At 39.9% G+C, this 23,846-nt stretch overlaps 1 protein-coding gene across 2 annotated transcripts in view; it reads left to right on the top strand.

Moving 5' to 3' along the window:
- The window catches only part of ADGRG2 (adhesion G protein-coupled receptor G2), a 465,660-nt gene that overhangs the window by 167,969 nt on the left and 273,845 nt on the right, over window positions 1–23,846 (top strand). For both annotated transcript variants that reach the window (XM_044072249.1, XM_044072248.1), the window contains 2 exons: window positions 3,187–3,232; window positions 3,322–3,425. In XM_044072249.1, the coding sequence (XP_043928184.1) occupies window positions 3,187–3,232; window positions 3,322–3,425 (150 nt within the window). The remainder of the gene's footprint in view (window positions 1–3,186; window positions 3,233–3,321; window positions 3,426–23,846) is intronic.

The raw sequence follows: 23,846 nt of genomic DNA, 5'->3' as shown, positions 1-23,846 counted from the left end.
CTCCCTCTCATTCACACACATATATTCTGTCTTAGTCCTGCTGACCTTCATTCCTCTTCTGTCTAGAGCATATCTCCACCTGTCCAGAGTCTCCTCCACCTGTTCCCTACTCTCACTACAGATCACAATGTCATCTGCAAACATAGTCCACGGGGACTCCTGTCTGATCTCATCTGTCAACCTGTCCATCACCACTGCAAATAAGAAAGGGCTCAGAGCTGATCCTTGATGTAATCCCACCTCCACCTTAAACGCATCCATCACTCCCACCGCAGACCTCACTGCTGTCACACTACCCTTGTACATATCCTGTACCACTCTTACATACTTCTCTGACACTCCTGACTTCCTCATACAATACCGCAACTCCTCTCTAGGCACCATGTCATATGCTTTCTCTAAATCCACAAAGACACAATGCAGCTCCTTCGGACCTTCTCTGTACTTTTCCATCAACACTCTCAGAACAAACATCACATCTGTTGTGCTCTTTCCTGGCATGAAACCATACTGCTGATCACTAATCATCACCTCCTTTCTTAACCTAGCTTCCACTACTCTTTTCCATAACTTCATGCTGTGACTGATCAGTTTAATCCCTCTGTAGTTACTACAGCTCTGCACATCACCCTTATTCTTAAAAATCAGTACCAAAACACTTTTTCTTCATTCCTCAGGCATCCTCTCACTTTCCAAGATTTCATTAAACAATCTAGTTAAAAACTCCACTGCCATTTCACCTAAACACCTCCATGCTTCCACAGGTATGTCATCTGGACCAACAGCCTTTCCATTCTTCATCCTCTTCATAGCTATCCTTACTTCCTCCTTGCTAATCCACTGCACTTCATGATTCACTATCCGCACATCATCCAACCTTTTCTCCCTCTCATTCTCTTCATTCATCAACCACTCAAAGTACTCTTTCCATCTTCTCAACACACTCTCCTCACTTGTGAGCACATTTCCCTCATTATCCTTTATCACCCTTACCTGCTGCACATCTTTCCTAGCTCGGTCCCTCTGTCTAGCCAATCGGTGCAGGTCCTTTTCTCCCTCCTTAGTGTCCAACCTTTTATACAACTCTTTATACGCCTTATCCTTAGCCATCGCCACCTCTCTCTTTGCCATGCACCTCATCTCCTTATACTCTTGTCTACTTTCTTCATCTCTTTGACAATCCCACTTCTTCTTCGCCAACCCCTTTCTCTGTATACTCTCCTGTACTTCTTCATTCCACCACCAGGTCTCCTTGTCCTCCTTCCTCTTTCCAGATGTCACACCAAGCACCTTTCTAGCCATCTCTCTTAGTAGCTCTGCTGTAGTTACCCAGCTATTCGGTAACTTCACTGCCACCCAGTGCCTGTCTTAACTCTTCCCTGAACATCACCTCACAATTACCCTTTTTCAATTTTCACCATTTGATCCTTGGTGCTGCCCTCACATTCATCCTCCTCTTCTTGATCACCAATGTCATACTACAAACCACAATCCTATGCTGCCTAACTACACTTTCCCATGCCACCACTTTACAGTCTCCAATCTCCTACTACATTTTTACTACTTTTCAAAAAAGTTAATTTCCTAACCTCAGTGTATCGGTTAGAAAATTAACATTTTTCGACTGTAGTGTGATCTTGGAGTTGTTATATTTAATTTACAGGGGGGAGTGGGGGGCAGAGCCCCCCACATGGGGGTGCAGGGGGCTTGCCCCCCTGCAGAAATGTAGTAGTAGAAATTTAGTAAAAAGTGTCTTTGTTAGTTAGGTGTTGTTACAGGTGGCGAGGATGTTATTTACATATGCATTGTAGTTTTCAGTGTTATGAAGCACACTTTCAATGTTCTGAGTTTTCAATGTTTTGGGTTTTCAGTGTTTTGGGATTTAGATGTTTTGGCCTCAATGTTGTGAAATTCGATGTTATGAAATTTCAGTGTTATGAAGTAGACCTATATATATATATATATATATATATATATATCAGGCCCAACCACTATGATTCACATCCCTGATCCAGAACAACGGAAACTGTCAAGCAGACTGCTTAGAATGTCGATTTCATTTGGAAGGCAACAAACAACATTCAACGGTTACTGGACCACTCACCATCTGTACAATATACAATTTTTAATGCGCACATTATTTCTTCTGTTTTGCAAGCCCCCCTGCACCCCCTGGTAATTATGCATTCTAACTCCAAGATCGCACTACAGCGAGGAAAAGGGTAATTTACCAGATCCCCAATGTAGTGTGATCCATTTCACAACACCACAGATCAGAACTGCAAACACAAGCTATGTGTTGACATTTCGCAGTTGACAGGATTTGTGTTCACACCTTTACCTTCGACCTTCTGATGGACGGTAAGTTGATTTCATTATTTTGATAGTAAACCATATATATATATATATATATATATATATATATATATATATATATATATATATACAAACACACACACGCATATGCAAAAAAAAAAAAAAATATATATATATATATATATATATATATATATATATATATATATATATATAGTGGTCTTTGGACTGCATTCTGAAAAATAATCTAATGCTCTGTAACACTTAGAATTCAGCTGCATCATTTATGTAGCTGATTGTACAGAATCATGTTACAGTCTGCAAAGGTTCAAATCTCAGTAGCTGCGGTATGGGGCAGGATTGCAAAATAGTTGCTGTCAGTGGAACTCTGCCCTAATTCCAAAAGACCTGTTCTCAGTGTAAGTGACCTATTCGATGTAAGGCCTGTGTCTAAACAGGCTTATTATGAGACCAGATTCCAAAAGACTTGCCCTTGGTGTAAGTAGTCACTTACACCTAGAGCAAGTTTTTTGGAATCAGGGCCACAGCCTTCTGTGTTAACTTTATTCCTAGCACTTTTTGTTTTTTACTAAGCCAAAAATATATATTTTGTGTTTTATGCAAATGCAGGGTGTACATTTAACATGCATTATTGAGCATATATTATATATAATATAATATTCTGTAATATATGTTGATATTGATTGTTATTTTTTACTAAGGATTTAGTTCCACATTTGCTAAAATGAATAACCTGTAGTGTTTCCTTTGAAGACAAGTTTTGGAAATAATGTAACCAGATAATGGTGCTGCTTGTGTATATGTAGAAATATGAAGGCTAACTTTCAATTCTTTATTTTTCATTTGTAGGTTAATGAAAGAGTTCACTGTGCATTCTGGAACTTCAGCAAACATGGTATGTGTTCAAGCTTTCTCTTTCTCCCTGTGTCTGTATGATTTTGTAAATACTACTTTATATTCTAGCATATCTTTTTTCTGTAACAGGTGGAAATGGTAGTTGGGATACAGGAGGCTGCATAGCTATACAGGAACAAGACAACAAAACGGTTTGCTCATGTGACCATTTAACAAGCTTTGGAGTCTTGGTAGTAAGTTGCTTCTTTGGTCAAAAAGAACGCATAGAGACATTATACTGTGCATGCATCATCAACTGTACGTGTGGGTTCAGAAATCCAGCAAGTCTGTGCAAAGTCACAGCTTTTTAGTACAGTTATACAAGTTAGCATACATGTGTTGTTTGTCAGTCTATTAACTTAACATTCTATGTGATAGTATAAGCTGTATACATTTTCAAAAAATCAGATGCATGAACCAGGTAGTAGTAGATGTTTGCTGAAGGCTGATTCCCAGAAGTTAAGTTGTTTGACGGATCATGTGAATGCAGAATTCATCAGAATTAACTCACTGAAGGGGAATTTCAAGTATCAGTGTACCTTTGTTCACCTTAGATTTACAATATATTTTAAAAGTAAAAGGTTATGTGAGACAGAGCTCCATATTGTGTGGGTGGGACACAGTGAGCTTGATGTCCCTCATAAAATATAGGTTTATGTATTGTTTCAGTTTGTGCTTTGGCTGGTCAGTTTCAATCTGTTGAGTGACTTCAGGTTTCAGTAAACCTTCATTTAAAATATCGATGTACATCCAGTCCAGTAAATATTTTTGTAGGTGCTTCCAAAGATACTTATTCTGCAAAACTATACCTATGAAATAGGTATTTAAAATAAATTAATTGAAATTTATCATGCATCTCCTTCCTGAAAAATGCACTTCATCCTTGTCCTTGGTCACAGTACAAATTAAGCAAACCCATCATCCTGCAATCAGAATTGTAATCCATCAAGCAGAGCTGATCCTTCAGAAAAAAAATGACTTGCCATCGGTCAACCTTTAGCTGGGTCCTAAGGTTTAAACAATACACACATTAGTAAATAGATATTGCTCATAGTTTTGATTGCAAGTTTTTTTCTAGCAGTTGAAAAACATCTGTACAGTTTTACATCCCTGTTAAGGAAGGCATCTGGTTTCCCTGGCTGTTATTTGGGCCTCTGTTCATTAATACTTAAAGATAGTGTGGGTGATTATTATCTGAATCACAAGATCTAGTTTTACTACTGTGTTCTGTTGTAAGCAGTCCGCGATTAACCCACCTTATCAGGGAAGAAGAAACTTAATGGAGGATAGTCCTAATGAAATACGTAGACAGCCCCTGTCAGTGCATTCAGTGGGAAGGGAAGGGGCTTTGTTCCAAAAAAGGAAGGGGCTTTATTCCAAAAGTAAGTACGATTTTATGTTTATGACTGACTGAATGTTATCACCTGGTATTTATCCTCCGTAACAAAAAAGGAAATATAGAAAGTGTAACATTATTAAAGCATTTCCATTAAAAGGCAGTAATTGTATGGATTTGAAATTAAATGCACCAGCATTTCAGAATATCAGCAAAATGAAAGCTATTTAAAGAAAGCAGAGCTTTGTTGCAGTAGAGAATGAAATTTAAATGAAAGCAGTGTATTTCTGTGCTTCAGGCCTTAAAGTTCTGTCATAAGAATCCAGTTTCTGAATTTACTTCTTGATGTCTTCAGTTATCTCTCTGTTCCTTAGAGCACTCCGAGCCTTGTGATTTTTTTTTTTATTTTATTGTAGATTAGTTGCAAACACATGCACAGTACACAAACACACATGCATTAAATAATAAATGCTGTACATATTTTGAACAATCTAAAGAACAGATCAAAATACAGTTTCAGTATTAATATACACTATAACAATGTCTATATATAAGTCATGCACATTTATTATAATACGGATAACTATTACAATGTCCCAGTTTATAACAGTGATCATCAGAAAACTTGAAGGATGCATTGAAAGGATGTATAATCATAGTTATCAGCTAAGGAGAAGCATGACATGCACAAACATATTATATTTCTGCAGAGAGCACAGCTGTAAATATCAATAGTAGAGTTCAACCAGCATTTCTGTGCATCTTGATCCATAATAAATGTCTGCAGTTTAGTCAGCTCAGGATCACTCAATGCAGAGTTACATCACATAGCAGCATATCTGCCTGGCAGTACTACAATCCCATATAAACATTTAGAGTCTAAACCTGCTGTATTACACATCCTTAAAGAAAAATTATGTGCTGTGCTTCACACATGAAGCATAAAAGTTACTTACAGCACTGAAATGGTACAAAGCTCACCTGGGATACATTATATGTAGACTGAAATTGCAGAACCAATAGTACCATGATAAAATTATTCATAGCATTTGGGTATCTCATTTTTGAAATCCAAGTGACTGACAAACAGCAATGTCTCTCTATTCCTTAAGGTTATCAAGCCTCACTCAAAACAGATTTTTTTACTAATGACAGTTTCAAAGATCCTGGTCTGTCATCAAAGGGTGAACAGTCAAATTTTCTCAGGCATGAAATAAGCTAAAGGCAGTCTTTGTGCCTCCAAAATAGATGTAGCATTTCAAAGTGGGTTGCTGTTCCCTAGATTGGAGCATGATATTATGAAGTCCCTCAACAAAAACGAACCTCCTGCGTGTGAGCAATTGCACGGCTCAAACAAACAGAACCATTCAAACACAAAAAAGGAGAGCCAGCAAACAGTGACTAGAGAAATAAAATAATATATATTAAATGAACATATTCACAGCAAATACAGACCGGTTTCGGCTGGCAAAGCACAGCCTTCTTCACTGAAGAAGGCTGTGCTTTGCCAGCCGAAACCGGTCTGTATTTGCTGTGAATATGTTCATTTAATATATATTATTTTATTTCTCTAGTCACTGTTTGCTAGCTCTCCTTTTTTATTATGAAGTCCCTGTCAACTTAAGGATAACTGCAAAAACTGTTACAGCTCTCCTTGGTGTGTCAGATAAAAATGGTGGTGTTATGACATGTGAAATATAGCACTGTACCATTACTGTGGTGTATAAACTGCATTACTGTGTTATGCATATGTGTCGCACATTGGGGAGTATAGGGGGCAAAATTGCAGTGTATTCACTATTATATACTTGTATATCCATTAAAAATACATTGGAACATATAACGTCAGTAAAAATTAGTTGCAAAATGTAGGGGGCTATGCCCCCACACACCACCTAACTTTATATTCTCACTCCAGGGTCACACTTCAGTGGGGGAGGGGCTATATTCCATTTTCGACCAAATGAGCTTTCAATCAAATGAGCTTTCAGTGAATTGGGCTGCCTGAAATCATTTTCGACCAAATGTAATTCAACCAAAAGCAGTAGACCCATATGTGTATATATATATATATATATATATATATATATATATATGTTTTTTATATATATATATATATATATATATATATATATATAAAACACACACACACACACATATATATATATATATATATATATATATATATATATATATCTATATCTATATATATATATATATATATATATATATTTATGGATCTAGGACTACTGAACGAAAGTTAGCAGCAGTCTGCATTTAAAGTGGAACAGCCTTACAAGATTTCTGCAAATATATAGAGCTGAGTATATTTTTCTGTATTTTCTGTATTATAGAGCTAAATTGTTGCTTATATATCTGTTGTCTTAGTGTTCTGCAAATATACAGAGATCAGTATATATTTTTGGGTTTTATAATTTGCACTCTGATTCCTCACATCTCTGTTGAAACTTTTCCCCACCCCCCCTTCCTGTTCTGGTAGTAGTTTAAATTTGGTGGCTTTTGCAGTGCCCGCCCCACTGTAGATTTGATCTAGGACACTCCCCCAGTCCCATCTCTTTACCGCATTCTACCTAATAAACCCTTTCTGCACTTGCTTTTAGTCCTTTTTAATTTAATTACATTTTTTCAAACTGTGTGTGGACTAATATTGCTACATACTCAAGTGTGCCAGCTTGCACTGCATGTGAATTGTTTTTGCTACTGTTGTTGCTACTTTTCTGAAAAAAAAAAAAAAAATGTAAGCCTGTTTCCTACCTTTCCTGTAATTAGTGTTCCAGATACAGATTTGCTGTATCCAGGACTATTTGTAAGCTTCTGAGCCCCTAAGCCTTTCTGTGTTGGAGGGAAGCCTTCTAGCTTATCAGTGGGAGTGGTAAGCACTAGGTAACCTGTCTACCACATAAGGAGTGGTTCTGGCCCAGAATTTGTAGTTATTGGCCTTTGGGGCGGTTTTCCATCTCTCTCAACTTTCTGATTTGAAGGCCTGCATTTGCACTTGTTTCTGTCCTGTAACTCCTGGGCCCATCTCATTTGCTCACTCAAAAATAAAAAAAAAAATAAAAAAAATCTGCTTTTACTGTATTTGTGTTTCTTCCTACTTTATTTTTGCTTTTGCATCATCTTAAAAGTACTCAATTGTATTTATTACTGCTTGGTGTAACTCATTCTAAGCCTTTTAGTTTAAGCACTTGGGCTTCAGACCAGTTGTTTTACATTAGGAAGGTTTGTGGTCTGCACTGTGGTGGCAGGACAGGTAGCTTACATCCTTCTAAGTTGGGAACTGCTGATTGAGGGCTCAGTGTCTGTTATTCTAAAAGTGTATTAATTCTATTTTAAGCACTTGGGCTTCAGGCCAGTTATTTTACACTAAAAGGATTTGTGGTCTGCACTCTTGTGGGAGGAGAGGCTGGACTCTGCCCTTCTAGCTGGGAATTTCTGGTTAAAGGCTTATAGTGCCTGCATATCTAAACTGCTTCTTACTGAAATTGGTACACCTTATTTGCTGTAGCATAGACTAGATCCAGGCCTGCTGAATCTAGCTTTGTTTGTGTAACCTGAGCACTAATCCAGGCATTCTTTAAAGTATTCAATTGTATTTATTACTGCTTGGTAGTAACTTGATAGCTATCATTCTAAGTCTTTTGGATTAAGCACTTTGGCTTCAGACCAGTTGTTTTACATTAGGAAGGTTTGTGGCCTGCACTGTGGTGGCAAGACAGGTAGCTTACATCCTTCTAAGTTGGGAACTGCTGATTGAGGGCTCAGTGTCTGTTATTCTAAAAGTGTATTAATTCTGGTTTAAGCACTTGGGCTTTAGGCCAGTTATTTTACATTAAAAGGGTTCGTGGTCTGCACTCTTGTGGGAGAAGAGGCTGGACTCTGCCCTTCTGAGTTGGAAATTTCTGGTTAAAGGCTTATGGTGCCTGCATATTTGAACTGCTTCTTACTGAAATTGGTACACCTTGTTTGCTGTAGCATAGACTAGATCCAGGCCTGCTGAATCTAGCCTTGTTTGTATAACTTGAGCATTAATCCAGGCATTCTTTAAAGTATTCAATTGTATTTATTACTGCTTGGTAGTAACTTGATTAAAGTGTAGCTATCATTCTAAGTCTTTTGGATTAAGCACTTGGGCTTCAGACCAGTTGTTTTACATTAGGAAGGTTTGTGGCCTCCACTGTGGTGGCAGGACAGGTAGCTTACATCCTTCTAAGTTGTGAACTGCTGATTGAGGGCTCAGTGTCAGTTATTCTAAAAGTGTATTAGTTCTGCTTTAAGCAGTTGGGTTTCAGGCCAGTTATTTTACATTAAGAAGGTTTGTGGTCTACACTCTTGTGGGAGGAGAGGCTGGACTCTGCCCTTCTGAGCTGGGAATTTCTGGTTAAAGTCTTATAGTGCCTGCATATTTGAACTGTTTCTTACTGAAATTGGTACACCTTGCTTGCTGTAGCATAGACTAGATCCAGGCCTGCTGAATCTAGATTTATTTGTATGCTGCTTGTTTGTTTGCTTGTTATTTCCCTGAAATGCTAATTCCACCTAAAAGACGGCTTTTCAGTGCTTCTGTGGATCCCTAGTGATATCTGCATTGCTTACTGTACTTATTTCCTTGTTTCACTTGAAAGAAAGTTACTGTTTGTCATTTTTGCATTTAAGTTACCTGAAACACATTGCATTTAAGTTACCTGGCACTTGCTCACTAAAGCAATTATATAAGTCAGCACTAAAATATTAAAAGCACTACACCCTCACAAACACCCCTTGAGTACCTCGTTCCTCATTGGCCCTTTTTTTTCAATTATAAAGGAATTCCCAATACTATTCTAGCATGTCCAAAGGTCAGTTGTCAATCTCCTCTCCCGTCCAGCTGGTGAATCTGGGAATCTTGAGGCAATGCTACAACTGCCTCATGTACACAGACAACCCTCTCCTCCTCCCAACAAATTCCAACACATGTGAGAGATGCAACCATATAGCCATACTGGAGGCTAAGCTCTCTCAACTCAGTACTGGCGAAACCAGTCAGAAGGAGAAGGAAACCAAACCCACTACAATTCCAGTCTCACATAGACCTACCACGACAGCAAACCAAACACATAAATACACAAAAACATACTCGGAGGCTCTAAATAAAAATCTGCCTAAGCAGCATTGACCTCCAAAGCAGACACCCAAGCAACCGCTACCCCAAAACAAAACACGTGCAACACATAGCTCACAAAGCCAGTGTGCCGAACAGTCACAGCCCTTAAGGCTAAACAACACACCTGATACACTTGTAATAGCTGACTCTATCATCAGGCACACTGACGTCCTGCTCACCAGGCTGAACAAGGAGAAGGTCACGGTGAGCTGCCTGTCGGGCGCTAGAATCCGCCACATAACACAAGCACTCAGGTCACTCCAAGGCAAGTACAAATATGACTCAGTCATTGTCCATGCTGGTGTGAATGACCTGAGACGTACCTCCCTGGACTACATGAAAAGAGACATAGAGGAGCTCTCTGAGCATGTAGCCCAGGCCAGTATGACCCTGACCTTGAGTAGCATCTTACCCTCACCAAGAATGATGCCACAATATGAAGACAAGATGATCAATTTCAACAATTGGCTTAAGTATTGGTGTAATTTAAAGGGGATCCAATGCCTGTCTGCCTGGGATGACATGCTTGACAAGCCACGATGCTTCACTAGGGACGGCTTGCACCTGTCACCCCTGGGCTTTCGGATATTGGCAAAGGCTCTTGCTACCCCCATAGTGCCTTTTTTAGGCAAGGCTCAAAAGACAAACCCACCTCCATAGGTATCACAAGGGATAAGAAACTAAGAGTAATGCTACTCAGTGGCAGACGTCTAAACCTCAAGATGCACGCACTCGAAACTCTCCTTAGCATGGAGAAAATCGATATCTGTGCAGTAACAGAAACCTGCTTCAAGGCTCCAGAGAGCACCCCAGCACTACCAGGTTATACCTCATACCATGCTTTTCGGCCCCAAAACTTGGACCATACCATAAAAGGAGGGGGAGTATCAATATTCGTCAAAGATACCCACACCTCCAGGTTGGTGGAACAGCACGAAGCATCAGAGACTATCCATGTGCAACTAACAGTGGGTAAAACTGCCTTCCAGTTTATAGCCTGCTAGAGACCACCCTCCCAAACCCAGGAACCCCACTCGGCCTTCCTGAGAACACTGGAAAATATGAAGGTCTCTCCAAACACCATTATATTGGGCGACTTCAACTACCCAAACATAGACTGGGAGCATTACTCTAGCTCCAACACCCTAGCCCAAAGGTTCCTAGAATTTATAAACTCAAATGCTATGGAACAACTTGTTACCACTCCCACAAGAGGGGAAAACATACTCGACCTGATCATCACCAACATGGGGACTCTATGCTCCAGACCAGAAGTGTATCCCTCACTGGTAAGATCAGACCATAAACTAATCTCACTGGATATTCACATCCCGACTCCACCCCCTGCCCTGAAAACCACAGTGAAAAACTTCTCTAAAGCAAGTTTCACACTCCTCAAAACCGAGGTGGAATCCTTCAAAGCCCCCGGGCCTGTGGAAAATACGGCCCAGACTGCAGAATCCTTTATAAACGCATTCTATGAACACCTTCAGGAATGCATGGATCATGCAATCCCAAATAAAACCAAGACCAAATCCTCCAAAGGCAGAAGTCCTGTCTGGTGGTCCCCAGCCATAAACAAACTATACAATAGAAGGAGGAAGCTACTACATGATAGAGCAAAATCCCAAAAAGGGAAGGTATCTCTGATCAGTATTAGCAAAAAACTACAGGCACTCATAAAATCGTCTAAGGCCAGCTTCAATAGAAAAATTGCACAGGACACTAAGGATAATCACAAGGCTTTCTTTAGTTATGTTAGGAACCTGGGTGGGAATTCCCAGATATGCTCAGAGTTAGTCCAAAATGACAAAAAATACACCGAACCCACAGATATTGCCAACATCCTAGCTGACAGGTTCAGTGCAAACTCCCCCCCCTCCCATCAAAAGGGCAAATATTTATCCCAGCAGAGTGCTGCCCCCCTGACATCTCAGATGCTCAGGTAAGAGCTGCCCTCTCCAAAGCAAAAAACACAGCATCAATGGGACCAGACGGTGTCCCGGGCTGCTTCCTACATGAACTCCAAGAAGAGCTAAACCCAAACATAAAACTACTGTTCAATCTTAGCCTTACTACAGGATATGTACACAAAGAGTGGAGTACAGCAACAGTGGTCCCTCTCCACAAAGGTAGTGCCTCAACGGATCCTGGAAACTATCGCCTCATAAACCTGACTAGCTTAGTCTGCAAAGCTATGGAAAGGATCATCATGGACCTCATAAATAAAGATATTGGGGACCTACAGACACTGGATCCTACCCAGTTCAGCTTTGTTAAGGGCAGATCCTGCCTCTTAAACCTGGTTGATTTTTTTGAAACAGTCACCAAGGCCATTGACGAGGGGAAGGTGGTCCACACAGCCTACCTGGACCTCGCAAAAGCCTTTGATACAATACCCCACTCTGGCATTATAGATAAGCTCACCAGCTTAAATATAAACCCCTATGTCACTAGATGGGTTGCAAACTGGCTCAAGGACAGAACCCACATGGTTAGAATTGCTGGAGCCATGTCAGACTCCAAACCGGTTACAAGTGGCATCCCACAAGGCTCAGTCCTGGGACCTCTCTTGTTTGGTATATATTTCTCGGAGGGACAGGCCAACACGGAAGGACTGTGGCTGACTAAGTTCGCAGATGACTGCAAACTGGGCGCCATAATCGACTCTCCAGCCGACACAAGCATCCTCCAAAAGGGCCTCATAGAAACAGACAACTGGTAACAGAGCCATGGCCTCAAGCTAAACGCCAAAAAGTGTATAGTCTTCCCCTTTGGCAAAAACAAAGTGCCCACAAATTACCACATAGGTGGTAATCCATTAAGTACAGAAGAAGTAATTAGGGACCTGGGGACCCAAGTTGATAGCAATCTCTCATTTGACAACCACGTGGCCAAAGTGGTTAGAAAAACATTTTATATAGCCCACCTAATCATGAAGGGATTCACATCTAGATCAGGGGAGGTCATCGTGCCTCTTTACTCATCCCTCATCAGGCCCATAATTGAGCACAATGCTCTTTTCGGGATGTACCTTACCAGACACCTGCAGCAACTGGAAAGACCCCAAAAGTACCTCACCAAGAGGATCATAGGGCTCAAACAGATGCCATATGCTGCCCGGTTAAAGAAACTCCATCTCTACTCAGTGGCATACCGCCTGCTCAGAGGTGATCTGTGCCTGACATATAAAGCCATGTCCAACCCGGAATTAATGGACATGCTGCACCTCAGAAAATCCAAATCCCATCGAGCTACGCGTTCGAGAGACTTGAACCTCAACACTGAAATAAATAGGACATGCTGGAGGGACAGATTCATAACCCAGAGGCTCCCTTCACTCTGGAATAAAATCCCATTCCAGGTTAGGCAGAGTCCCTCATTGACTCTCTTCAAGAGGAATCTTGATGAGTGGATGGGAGATCGTAGGCTTACCCCGGGTATCACTTCTGTGTCACTGTTAGACAGAGGCACAGTATACTAACCTCGAAAAAGGGCATAGCAAAATTAATTTAAAATGGGTGGCGAAAGCCAAACACACTCTGGCTAGGCTTATAAATGCCCTAGGGCAGATAGCCCAGTATGAGCCTATGAACCTAATAGTCCGAATCCACAATACCCGAATGCACTTTAACGAAAGCGCTTTCACCGAAAAAGTGCTTTCGTTATAGTCCGTTCAAAAAAAATAAACAATATATCTTCTTTTATGCAGGGGTGCCTCTCACACCCCCCCCCCCACATTTATATTCTCACTCCAAGGTCACACTACACTGGGGAAAAGGGAAGTCTCCCTTAACCACACCGTAGTGCGACCGGTACAACCAGCATACATAACCGAAAGTGCTGCTTCGGTGAACAGCACTTTCGATTATGTTTGTTTGTCTTTTTGGCTTTTCTCGGTTAGGGGTCACCACAGCGGAACTCCGGTCCTCTAATGATTGGCAGTAGATTTTTTTATGGTGCCGAGTTGCCAGACTGACGCCCAACCTTCAGTGAAGGCACGCCCATTCACGCTTGTCTTTTGGAGGCCACTCGACCGCAGGGAGGACATGCAGACTCCACACAGAAGGCACTCCAGCCATGAATCGAACAGGAGAACCTCTTGCTGTGAGGCAACAATGCTACCGCTGTACCACCGTGGCTCTGTTCGGATATTTCTGCTTTGGCAGAAAGTGCCGTCGGGGATCTGTACGGATCCCATATACATATATATATATATATATATATATATATATATATATGTAAAATGCACAAATATATATATGTATATATATATATATATATATATATATATATGTGTGTGTGTGTATATAAATAAACTCATGTGTATATTTAAAGTGTTGTGATGTTCATGCTATGATACGACATTTGCCTAACCCCATCACTGAAAGTCAGTTATTTAGTCTTTTACTGCCAGCTCCAACCGCCTCAGCAGACTGCATTGGTGGAATAGAGCTTCCAGACTCAGATAAGATCCCTTTAAGAATTTCCTCTTTATTATTACATACTTTTGATTTCTTTCTGTTTTATTTTGTAAATATTATGTATGTGTTTGTATTAACTTTTTATTTTAATATTCTTGATATTTACTACTGCTCTTAATTCCTTTGGGAATTATAACTTGCTGCTGTGTTATTTGCATGCGTAATACTGTTTTTATGCAGTCATGGAGCTTTTTTATGACTTGTGCTGGAAAATAGATGTTCTGTGGTGTCAGTTGAACACTAGGGGCCACCTCATGCATGTACAGCAGGTACCAAGATGCCTGCTGTTTCTGTTGTTTATCTGCTTAATTTTGAAATTCTGACAGGAACATTTTTTTTTTACATTTTTTCTTCATTTTTACAATATCTACTTTTGATTTAACTCATTTCCCCCAATGCAGCGCAGGAAGTTTGCCCTGTAACATCCAGTAGGCAGAGATTTTTGATAGAATCAGATTATGACCTCACATTTCAGACAAATGTTCATATCTCTGGAACAATAGGGGTTACTAAAAAGTATAAACAGCAAACCCTTCAGCAGAAGCTATTTTTGTAGTGGTAGTATTCTTTAGGTTGTAGATTTTAAACTGGATCTTATAGGTTACAGTAAACATAGCAAAGGTAGCTAGTGGCATCGGACTGCAGAACTACAGCCCCCCCAGCTGTGTGAAGAAAAAGAAAAAAACACAGCTTCCACAATAAAACATTTTTAAATTAAAAAAATAAACTGGCTGATTTGCTGTAAAAAAAAAAAAACGAGTCTGACTGGCTGGCAAAATCCCAGAACTCGAACTGCGCATGTTCGTTGCTCGGCGAGTTCCGTTTTTTTTTTTTTTATCCTCTGCAGCTGGACTGTCTCAGACTGCTGTAAAGGCAGTCCAGACTAGGGAGAGTTCTGCATCAGTGTATGATGACCAGGAGTCTGTGCGGTAACTACACAGGAAAGTGGAGGGGGGGGGGGACTGCCACATCCACAGTCACGTACGTGACGTGAATGGCAGGATGATTACTGATTGGTTCTTGCTCTCTTTCTCAAAAAGAGAGCAAGAAACAATCAGTATAAGCAGGCAGTGCAGGACAGGACAGTTACTTTTTGTTTTGGTTACTTGCATTTGCTGCTAGTGCAACCATACGGTACGCGGGTGTATCTGAGTTAGGATTGGTTGTAAACAGCTTTCTTTGGGCGCTTGGCTTGCTAGTAAGGGTATAAAAAGATTTCTGGATTCCTGAATCCTAGGCTACTTAAAAAAAGGCCTTTACTTAATTTGTTGTTGTTCGTGACGGTTGGGAAACGGACAGTCTCAAACCCTTAATTACTGAGTCATCATCATCATTCATCAGTCGTTTTTTTGAGGGAAGTGTATAACTGAACTTGAAGTCAACATGCCTCTGTTTGTTATCAAGTCATGATTTTCCTTATGAGAGGTCTGAGTCGCACTGGCAGAGCTCCTTTTGTAATTAGATTTTATGTACAGCTCTGTATTATTTAATATACGTATCAAGCTTAATTGTATTACTACTGTGCACTTTTAGCATATAATTATATGCATGTGTGTTACTTTCTACTCCCTGACTGTGTGCTTAAGAGACATATTTTTTAAAAAAAGAGAATCTGGCAAGGCCTTGAATATAAGACAGAGACTAGAGACAGCTCATTTAGTGTGCCAGAGTGTCTGTGTTGTTAATCCACTCATATTTTTTTATAATAAATTTTGTTGCTTCTCAAGGTGAGTGAGGAATTGAGTTAGGTTGCCACATAATGCTGCACAGTGTTAAAAGGCAGATAAGGGAGGAGAGGTCTAAAGAAGGAAAGTTATGTTTTCCATTATGGCTTGGTATACATGTTTGTAAAGTATGAGCTAGTCCAAAGGCTTTCTTTATAAGTGACATAACATTCCAGTTAATGGGTAGACTATCAGTTAGTAGTGTTTACAGATTTCTTTTTAGGGAATTACTTTCAATGATGGAGTTGCAAGGGATGATGTCCCCCTCAAAAGATACTATGCTGCATCTTTTGACACTGTCTGAAAGCCTTATTACAGTCAGAACAACAATGGCTATTATCTGAAATACATTGTAGAGCCGTGGAATCTGATACAGTAGATACTAGAATGCTATCGAACTTGCAATCATTTGGGTAATTTATTAATCAGAAATATTTGACTATCTGGGCGTTAGGGAAAACAAAGTTCCAAAACGCAGGGTCAAATGCTGGCTCTGACAGGATGCCAGTAGTCATAATCTGATTCAGTGTGTATGCATCTTACGCCCCCTTACAGACCTCTGCTGTTCAACCAGTTGCTCGTCCACTTCATTACGTGGCCAGTAACATTAATGTTCCCATGTTTCTGCGTTCCACTTCCTTACTTCTTCTGTGGGTAATTATGTCAGATATTTTGAACAAATCATGATGGGCTCTGTACAGTCAGCTCCTTGACCATGACTGCTTTGAAGTTTTAAAACAATGAGACAAGTTTCAATGGACATGATCTAGGGTCTGGTTGGGGTACACCTTTGTGGATATGAACAACAGATGTCAAAGTTCTGAGACATACTTTGGAGTAGTTTGTTTAAGATTATTTAATGGGAACATAGTAAACATAGGTTCCATCAGTTGTTGGCTACAAATTTTGTCCAGTACTACAGAGCCAATATTCTTGATTTGATTTAATGATGACCCAACCATATTTATGGAGGTGAGTGACAGAACCCTCAATGGAAACATTTGACTTCTGCTTGTAAGATTGTATAATTTTGTTCTTAATTGTCTCGGAATTTATCAGGTGGGCAATTTGTTCTACTTACTGTTGATGTTCTGTTTTAGTGACTGTATGTCTTGAAAATTATAGCAATGCCAGAATGCTGTGTAGTTGTATACATTTGCTTTTGTTAACCTAACGTGGAAGTAAAGGATAACTTGCTGCTGCCTAAACTAAACATGGAAGTATCACAACTAGGAAATTCCCTTGATACATTTTGTTTTGGGTGCAGATTGCTTACCTTATCTTCTGGTTTCTGTCCACATAATAACTTCACTTCCCTGTTTTCTTCCTCCCTATCTCCTACCACATTGCTTTATGTACATGTTCTCCTATTAACTCCTTCTTTTTGCTACCCCTCCACTAATTCTTCCCATATCCTGCCTCTTCCCACCCTTTTACAGCTACCTGTCTCCTGCCTCTGTGTTTCCAATTGCTTTATGTTATTTCTGATCTAACCAAAATACTTTCACTTTTATCTCCCTTATATTCCCTTAAAGCTTCTTCTCTTACAGAACCCATTTTTTTTTACCTCAAAGTCCCCTAAGGGAAACTCCTGCCCTTACCACGAACATCTTAATCACATCACAGTCCCCACCCTTCTAACCTACACTGCTTCCTTTCACCTGACTTATTATTTTTCCTAATTATATGTATCCTGTTTTTCTTCTTAATCTTCTCCTAGTTTTGCCTGCATAGCTTAATGTTTTATTGCAAGTATTTTTATTATGTGTGTCTTTCTTAGGCTTGAACTTAATTGCACCTTGTTTTTCCCCTTGTTCCCTTACTTGACCCTTCTGTATTTTTCTGTGTGTTCTGCAACCTTGCAGTACCATTTCTTCTTCTTCTGCTATTATATCATGATGTTCTGCATTAATTTGTGGCTTCAGCCACTTTGGCACAGTGAATGTAGTTGACATTGGGGATGTCCCAGGGCAAGTCAATAACAAATGACAGCAAAAGGGTTGTTTCCCAGATGCTAATTCATTTTGTTTATTTATTAAGAAGACAGTGTACTGGTGTTTCTTGGGCTCTTTTCAGCAATGGCACAAGTCACAGGGCAGTGCAAAGAAAAATACAATACTTAGGAGAAGTTTAGCAAAACAAAATCAACCAGCATCTTTATAAAATAAATTCATAATTTGTGTGTGGGTTTTGTTTCTGTATGTGTGTGTGTATATATATATATATATATATATATATATATATATATATATCTCTTTGTTAGTTGGATCTTCTCCCCGGGCCTCACTGAAAAGGGGTTTTATTGCTCAGTCGGATTTTCCCAGTAATCAAATGCAATAAATAAATTTCCATATAGCAGCTACCTATACTATACGTTGTCACAGCTTACTCATGTCTTGGAGTGGAATACAAATGCTAAACAGACCATGGACAGGGTACATGGCAGAGCTAGGTTGGAATCTTAAAACTGTCCAATGGAAAGGAAGGGCAAACTGCAATGTGTAGCTGACCATGCTATACTCTAAGTAGGCAATATGAGACTGAGAATAATTGGAGTTTTTTTTATTCTGTCCATATAGGACAAGTGTTTAAGGCTCTTTGTGATCCTCTTTGTGAGATACGTTTGCAGCCTCTCCAGTTGTTTTATGTACCCTATCTTCTGCCTGCTCTTTTTGCACTGCCTTCTCAGTTCTGCAAGAAATAGCTTCTTCATCAAGGATAATTGTAACTGTTTTATTGATGCTTAACCCTGTCTGTACTGGTTAGCACTGAATATTAAGCTTGTCCCAGTAATGCTGGCATAACAAGGAATGTGTGTCCATTTTAGATGATGTCGAGCCAATTAAGTGATATCATCTTGAAAGTCATCCACAGTATTTGTATGCCAGTGAGGCGAGATTAGGTTGGTTTGGACATGTGCTGAGGAGGGATATTGGGTATACTAGGAAAAGGATGAAGCTGCCAGGTAAGGGAAAAAGAGGAAGGCCTAAGATAAGGTTTATGGATGTGGTGAGAGAGGACATGCAGGTGGTTGGTGTGACAGGGAAAGATGCAGGGGACAGGAAGAAATGGATACAGATGATCCACTGTGGCAACCCCTAACGGGAATAGCCGAAAGAGAAGACTACAAGCACTTATTTGGAACCAGGTGGGGTCATGTGAATAGTGTTTTCTTAGGAAACTTTAAACTGTCCCTTTTGAGCCTCCATGAAAAAGGGGTTAAAAAGAAATCCAATATGACCTGATGGGTTCCAGACCAGACCACAGCTTCTCATCAGGTGCAGAAACAGAGTACAAAGTACTGTTTGCAGCAAACCGCAGAGGTAAGTCTTCAAACCAACCTGTATATACATGTAACAATGTGTGCTGTGTAGAGTATTCAGCATGTGCCATATTGACTGAGCATTTATTTCATGTAAATTAGTAAGCATGTCCAGCATTGATCCCACTGCACCATAGCTCCACCCCCATTTAGTTGGCCACACCCCTTCCCATTGGCCCCCACCCATTCATCTGCCTCCTGCAGACTCCCTTTGATTTGAAGTCACAGGCCGCCACTGAAACATAGTAACTATTAAGTTTGTAATATTTTCTAAACAACTTACACTATCTTGGCAAAAACTCAAGTTACACACGTATTTTTTTTCCAGCTGAAAGCTTCCATATGAGGCTAAGCAGTTCTGTCTGTGCTACTTGGTTGTTGAGATATTCAGAAAAATATCAAATTTAGGACAATCTAAATAAACATTATATGACTATCTCTTTTCCTGCACTATTAAGATGTTAAATTTCAATACAGTTGTGCTTGCCTGTGTGTAAGCTTTACAGTGGAAATTTTCAGTACTTTGTATGTAGCATGGTTGGAATGGCTAATGCAAATATAAACAAGTAATATTAAATGCCTAGAGGAGTCAGTAGGATGTAACTACAGAAGCACCTAGAGGTGCCACTCAGCTGTAATGAGTTAACACTAGCATTTTTTTATTATTAAATAATGATTTTACCATTAATGACTTTATTTGCATTTTCTGTGGATGAAAAGGCTATCTCGAAATAGATGCTTATTCATGCAGTTTTAGAAGGTTTTTGTTTGATTTAATGGTATTTGTTTGATTTTTTTCACTATTTTGACAACTGAATTTTACTTGGTACTGTAACTGTGCATACTGTTGTTTACTACACTGTGCAGATTGTAGAACAAAGCTTAGCACAATTTAAACTGTTTTTGCTATATGTTAGTCCTGTTTGCTATGTGGGGACATAGTTTATATTTTCTGTTATTGGTGCCCTTAGTCAGTCCTTAATGGTATCAGTGTATTATTCTGTCTATTCTGACTTGATGGATCCTGATATGGCTGGCCCCACCCCTATCAAATCTAGTTGCACTTAAAAAGAAAAAGAAAAAACTCAACAAAAAAAAACATGCCAATATGCTATAGCCTAAGGTTTCTGAATCGGACTTTGCCCTAAGCCAGCCAGCAGACCACTCTTTCTCTGTCACACTCTGCCGTGAGCCCATACAGGGGTCAGACACATCCTCTGGGGCTATTACAGCAGAAACAAACCCTTTAGGTGTAGGAGAGTTCCAGGGTAAAAAAAAAAAACCTTACCAGACATAATACTCTTTCCCAGATATTTTGTCCTCTAGTGCAGTTCATAGTAAGAAGAAACAGGAACTTCACCCCACGGCAGACAATCAGATTATCACCATGTATAGATTGATGTGGTTTCCTTATCAAAGAGTGTTTGACAGTCAGCTAATCTCAGACTATGCTTCTATTCAGAATGATTATGGGGCTAACTTCTTTAGAAATTAGTCTAACACCACAGATTTTGATTGGAACTCTAGTTAGACAGTAGTGAACGCTCTGAGCCTGTCTAGTCTGATTCTTCATAAGGAGAACATATTCAAAAACCCAAATAAGTGTTCACCTTTCCACAGATGTTAGATACATTTAGAGATGTATCTGACTGGAAGCAATCTGGAGTAAGACAGAGATGGGAAGAGTTTATGATCTTGAGGGTGAGATTCCAAATGTTTTGGCTGTTCCTCCTCTGTTACCATCCTTAGAAGATGCCTATAAAACTGCATGTAAAACCCCTTTGGCTAGTTAACCAGTTCCTAAAAAGTCTAAAAGTAAATGAAAACTGTACTAGGATCTTGTAGCTCTCTTGATTCCCTTGTCAGTTGACCCAGTTGTGTTTTTTTTTCATCTGCCAACTCTCACAAGAGAGCCTTGGCTGCTTCTAAGCTTACACTGCCAGATTTATTTTGCAATGTGTTTACAGTTTAGATTAGTTTGCTGTATGTTTGCCTGCTGAACAAAAGTGTTATATGAATAAAATTGTTTTTAATGTGACTCAGGTTTAAAACATAGTTTGAGGAGTGTCTTGGAAGGTGCTGACACTATTTCTAGAAATACAACTGATTTTATTACATTGAGAATGCATGCTTGATTGCATAGCCAGACGTTTTCTGAGGATTTAAAAATTAAGATTTTGAATGCTTCTTTAAGTGCTGCATTTGTGTTTGATCCTGCTACTACCTAGCTTCTCACAAAATAGGACAATAGAGGTAAATTGATGCGTGGGGTATCTAGAATGTTTCATGTTCCCAGTGTCTTCCCTAACAAACCATCCAATGTCAAAGGGCAGAACAAACAGAAATCCCAGCTTTACAAGACTCGGGGTGTAAGGATTGGGTGAAAATAGATGAAGGCTGCCAGCCTAGCCAGATAGAATTTTGGAGATAATTCTGTCATCTGTAAATATTAATGTAAACCACAGGCTTGTTGACTTAAATGGTAAAAAATAGTGTTACATGTGGAACTGAAAAAAAAATTAGCAACAGTGCACTCTACTGACCAAGTAAAGCATGTTGTGACCCTTTGATGTTAAAACTCGGAGTCAGCAAATCGAGAGTGAGGCATTCTGCCTGTTGTTTTAAGGCCAGAGTTAATGGCCAGAATTTGCATGCATAAATGTCCTTTATTGCTCTGGTTTCTGCCCAGAGGTGAAGCATGTAAATGTAGTTTCTGTTAGCCTGGGAATCCAGGGAAGTGTGAAGAATGATGTAATGTGAACCAGGATTGTGATTTTAAAAACAGAGAGAATCAGAGAGCATTAAGCATTTTTGTCCTGACCATTCAACTCACCAGCACTGTCTTGCTCTATATGTAAGTTTATCTTAGACTTGTGTTTTCTCTTAGAAATAGCTAGAAACTAGAAAGATTAGACTAAGTGTTTTTCTGTGATATCAGAACTGTACTACTGAATTATTTTAAGTATTTCTCTGTGATCTCTGAACTCTTGACTAGCACTGTGTAGTAAAACATATATTGTCTTGTGTTTTGACTATTTGTTACTAAATATTCTTAAACCCTTTCAACTGTGGCTGTTTTTGTAGAGATAATTTAAGCTCTTTAGAGTACTTGCATGCCTGTGGTAAAATTGTACAAGGCCACTTCAATAGCTTTAGCCCTGGGCTATACTACCAATTGGATAATAATATTGCACAGTAATAATTGGACACTCTTTTAAGGGACTTTGAGTAGCTGATAAATATTTGTGAGTGGTGGCAGCTGGTACTACCGTATAGTCTGGGAAAAAGGGGAACAGCTGGAGAACCTGTGCCAGCCTTCCCCAGGAGTGTCTGTGTGGTTGTATAAACTCTTCTCAAAGTGTGTGTGTGTGTGTGTGTGTGTGTGTGTGTGTGTGTGTGTGTGTGTGTGTGTGTGTGTGTGTGTGTGTGTCAGCTACTTGGGCAGGGACATGAAGCACTGGTTGGACAAAGAGGGTGCTGGAGGTTTTAGCTTGCCCACTAGGCTGAGATCTGGACCCTACAGCTATGCCATTGGGGAGTGTTATTGGGGACCTGGAGAGCAAGGGAGCAACCAGCCCCAGACTGACTGTGATCTCTGTGTGTACATAAGGGATATTGCACTTTATTGTGTGTAATTGTTATCCTTTCCTCCTATATGAGATGCCCCTCACTGGTGTTAGCGGTGAGGATTCAGGCTTCTGGATTGCTGGGCCAGGGCATGGGTGTCACACAGGATACCAAGAGGAAATGTCAGGAAATTTGTGTCCCAGACACTCTCCCGTTTGTGGGATAGACTCCCTCTCCATGTTAAGCAGAGTACCTCTCTAGCCCTCTTTAAGAGGAACCTGGATGACTGGATAGGAAACAGAAAATACACCCCTGGGATCCCACCTGTGTCCCTGTTGGACAGGGGAAACAGGTGCTGACTTTGTGGGAACATGGGCAAAATTCTTGGCTAGGCTTATAAGGGCCTCCATGCCAATAGCCTAGTATCATCCTATGAACCTATGAACCAAACAAAAGAAGTTCTTTTCCCAAAAAACTATCATTCTGCTACTGAAGAATGACTGTGGCAAGACTCAGAGCATCCCTTCCCTTCCTTCAGGCTCTCTCCCCCCCCCACCTTTACCTTCCCACAGACATAGCTCAGCCCAGCAGCTTGGCCACAAATAGTCTCAGACAATTGGATGCTGAAAATAATTAAGTGAGGATACTCTTGGCAGTAAACAGAAAATCCTCCTCCTTTCAGGGGAATTCCCCCTTCACTCATCAGACTAAACACATTTGTTCTCTGTCTTAGTGTATCACAATTTGCAAGCAGGAGTTATAGAACTAGTTCCTGCTCCACAAAAATTAGAAGGTTTTTATAGAACCAGTTCCTGCACCACAAAAATGAAAAGAGTTTTACACAAGAATCTTTTTGGGACCCAAAATGGAGCTATGGTGGAGACCAGTGTTAGATGTGTTATACTTAAATACCTTTCTGAAAATACCCAGCTTTAAAATGGTTACCCTGCAGATGGTCCTACCCCTTCTTCCAGACCACTATGTCATGGTGATGTTACATCTGAATGGTGCTTATCAT

The sequence above is a fragment of the Protopterus annectens genome, chromosome 5.part0 (genome assembly GCF_019279795.1).
Source record: "Protopterus annectens isolate FY-2018-M chromosome 5.part0, PAN1.0, whole genome shotgun sequence".
Classification (NCBI taxonomy): Eukaryota; Metazoa; Chordata; order Ceratodontiformes; family Protopteridae; genus Protopterus; species Protopterus annectens.
The sequence above is the reverse complement of the archived record's forward strand: the minus strand, read 5'-3'. Positions and strand labels throughout refer to the sequence as shown.